Raw genomic sequence first — 3,072 nt, 5'->3', positions numbered from 1 at the left:
TGTTATCAATTGAGAAATAAATTAATGAACAACGTGATTATACATTTTTTATTAGTATTTTAGCTCTAAAACTATAATGGAGTTGTTTTTCTAGTTATCAATTTAGACATGTTTGATCTTATTATTCAATTAGAATGGAAATACATTGTTTATTGTCTTTATTTCGAAAAAGTTGTTATATGCAACTAAATGACTATTAACACACAATATTAGTTAGGGTTTTTTTTAAAAGTTAGACACCCAAAAAGTATTAGTATCTACCTTTATTTGTAATTGTAAGATTGAATTCTAATTAAATTTACCACAAGCTCATTAAATTAAGGAGAATATTATGTACAGTCAATTATTATTTATATTTCATTTGATATACATATATAATTATGACGCTTTTATTTATAATAAAATTAAATATATTTAAGATAAAAGTAGAGGGTGAATGGCATTGTTTTATTCATTAATATACACTAAATTTTAATTTGACTCAACAAATAACTAAGAATATGATGTAACGTGGTTTCATTTAAATCGTTACATCATATTTAACCGAATGTTTTCTCAGTGTTTCCGAATAAAATAAATTACAGACCATTTACCTCATGCAGAGTATTTTAGACAATTCCTTCCAGAAATATATATATATATATATAGAAAAAGACAAGAAAATAATTATGGAAACATTTGGTTGATTCAGAGCTTCACGATTTCTGGAATATGCACGGGATACCTGTCGATGCAATTTTTCCAGGGCCCGTCTGTTGGGGTTTTGATGGTCCGGTTACATTTCCAGACGGCGCTGTTACACTTGAATCCACTCCCGAATGCAATCTGCCACACCCTGTCGCCCTTCTTCATCCTCCCTTTAGCTTCGATGTAACTCATTTCGTACCAGAGTGAAGAAGAAGAAGTGTTCCCGAATCTGTGTAGGGTCATTCTTGAAGCCTCCACGTGCTCAGCCGACAGCTGGAGGTTCTTCTGAAGCTCGTCGATAACCGCCCGCCCGCCAGCGTGTATGCAGAAATGATCGAAAGCTTGTTTGAAGTCTGGAATGTAGGGTTTCCATTTGGGGTTGAAGATTTTCCGGCCGATCAGGGTGATGAGGAAGAGTAGTTGTTCGGAAGCTGGGAGGACTAGTGGACCGATGGTGGTTATGTTCGATTTCAGGGCTTCTCCGGCGATGACCATCAAATCTTTTGACAGATTTATACCCACTTTTCCCTGTGGATCCTCCTGCTCGAACACGCATTTGTAGGCCTTGTCGTCGTACCCTTTGTGGGTCCGAACAACGTGCACGAGTTTGTACTTGGCACGTCGGCTGTCTCGGCTTTTGTTAGAGAGGAGGATGACGGCGGAGCCCATCCGGAAGAGGCAATTCGGGAGGAGCATGGCTCGTTCGGAACCTTGGTAGTAATTCGGGGTGATTATTTCCGTGCTGATCACTAAAGCGTAGGAATTCGGATGAACCTGGAGCAAGTCCCTGGCCAAATCAATGGAGATCAATCCAGCGCTGCACCCCATTCCAGAAAGATTGTAGCTCTTGATATTGCTTCTCATCTTGTATTTATTCACAATCATGGCGGATAGGGACGGTGTAGGCGAAAACAGGCTGCAATTTACTATCAGAACATCAATATCCTTCGGCTTTATCCCTGTTTTCTGCATCAGATCATCTATGGCGGAGAAGATAACTATCTCGGCTTCTCCTCTAGCAGATTCCATCGTCGGCGTCGGCGGGATGTAGTGTGTAGCAGGCGGTAGACAGGTTTCTTCACCAAGGCCTGATCTCTCAAGAATCCGCATCTGGAAATCGACACTTTTCGGATTATCTTTGAGAATCAACCTGGAATGCTCCATGAACGTGGAGAAGGGAACCCGGAAATTGATCGGAGGCTTGTAACAGGCGTAATCAACCAAGTAAATCGATCTGGGCTTCGACATGAAGTAAACAGTGGCGATAAAAATGATCAAGAACGAAGAACACAGGACTTGGATGAGATTAAAGTGGAGGGATTTCCAAATGTTCAGCAGCTCATCGGGGCCCAAACGGAGTATTTCGATGAGGACTCCAAGCATGATTGGGATAAGCAAAAAGGTGAGAATGTGATTGACTAGGTACCTGTAGCCCAGTTTCACGTACTTGAGCCTGACGGAACCGGAGAAATTTGGCACAATTTGCGGCATTTTATCCGAAAGGGGCGGCGGAGGAAGGATTTTGAGGTGGAGGAAGGTGGCTGAGAGGAGGAATTTAAAGAGTGAGGGAGCGAGCGAGCCATCAATGAAGGCAGGTAGGAGGAATTGATGATCAGCTTGACGTCACCACGCTCGCTTAGCCGTGATATGTCAACTTTTTCATATTATATTTTAAAAAGTATATTTCCCATATAAATAAATGCAAAAGGTTAATCTTTAATTGAAATCTAGTGATAATAATCCAATTAATGATGTCATATAATAAGATAAATCTCTTTTTTTAACCTAGGCAAGAATAAATTAAGTTAGTATATACATATGAGTAGACGCAGAAAATTATTATTGTTAATATATAAACGTATTAATTAGCGCCCAATAAACATGTCTTGCGTCGCCTAACATATAATTTTTGTAGTGTCTATATATTTAATGTTATTTTATAGTATCAATGAGAAGCGACATGATTTGTCATCGATCGGTGTTGTGTGATACGGTCTCACGGATCGTATTTTGTGAGACATATATCTTATTTGGGTCGTCCATGAAAAAATATTACTTTTTATGCTAAGAGTATTATTTTTTATTGTAAATATCGGTAGGGTTGACTCGTCTCATAAATAAAGATTTGTGAGAGCGTCTCACAAAAGACCTACTCTTGTTTAAAATGCAAATGTGTGAAAGAAGTTTTGAATTGAAATGGAAATAGTAAGGGAAATTGAGCAAAATGGGAAAGTGGAAAGTAAGAATTGAGAAGTTAAAAGGAGTAAGTGTCAACGTAATTTTGAATTATTTCTCTTCCTTTATTTTACGTGTGAAGGAATAATTAAAAAGGCTTAAAAAAACAAAACAGTTTTTATTAGGGTTTATCTTTTATATATATATATA

The 3,072-nt window shown here is 38.1% G+C and overlaps 1 protein-coding gene across 1 annotated transcript; it reads right to left on the bottom strand.

The window, feature by feature from the left end:
• Positions 1-422: 422 nt before the first annotated feature.
• Positions 423-2,229, bottom strand: LOC140958500 (3-ketoacyl-CoA synthase 6-like). The gene has a single exon (XM_073415959.1). The coding sequence runs from the start codon at positions 2,176-2,178 to the stop codon at positions 688-690; it is 1,491 nt and encodes a 496-aa protein (XP_073272060.1). The 5' UTR covers positions 2,179-2,229; the 3' UTR covers positions 423-687.
• Between the last annotated feature and the right edge of the window lie 843 nt (positions 2,230-3,072).

The sequence above is a fragment of the Primulina huaijiensis genome, chromosome 15 (assembly GCF_012295235.1).
Source record: "Primulina huaijiensis isolate GDHJ02 chromosome 15, ASM1229523v2, whole genome shotgun sequence".
NCBI lineage: Eukaryota > Viridiplantae > Streptophyta > Magnoliopsida > Lamiales > Gesneriaceae > Primulina > Primulina huaijiensis.
This window is presented reverse-complemented; position numbering and strand designations above follow the sequence as displayed.

Coding starts and splice junctions, on each gene's coding strand:
- LOC140958500 (XM_073415959.1), bottom strand. CDS start 2,178: ATGCCGCAAATTGTGCCAAATTTCTCCGGTTCCGTCAGGCTCAAGTAC.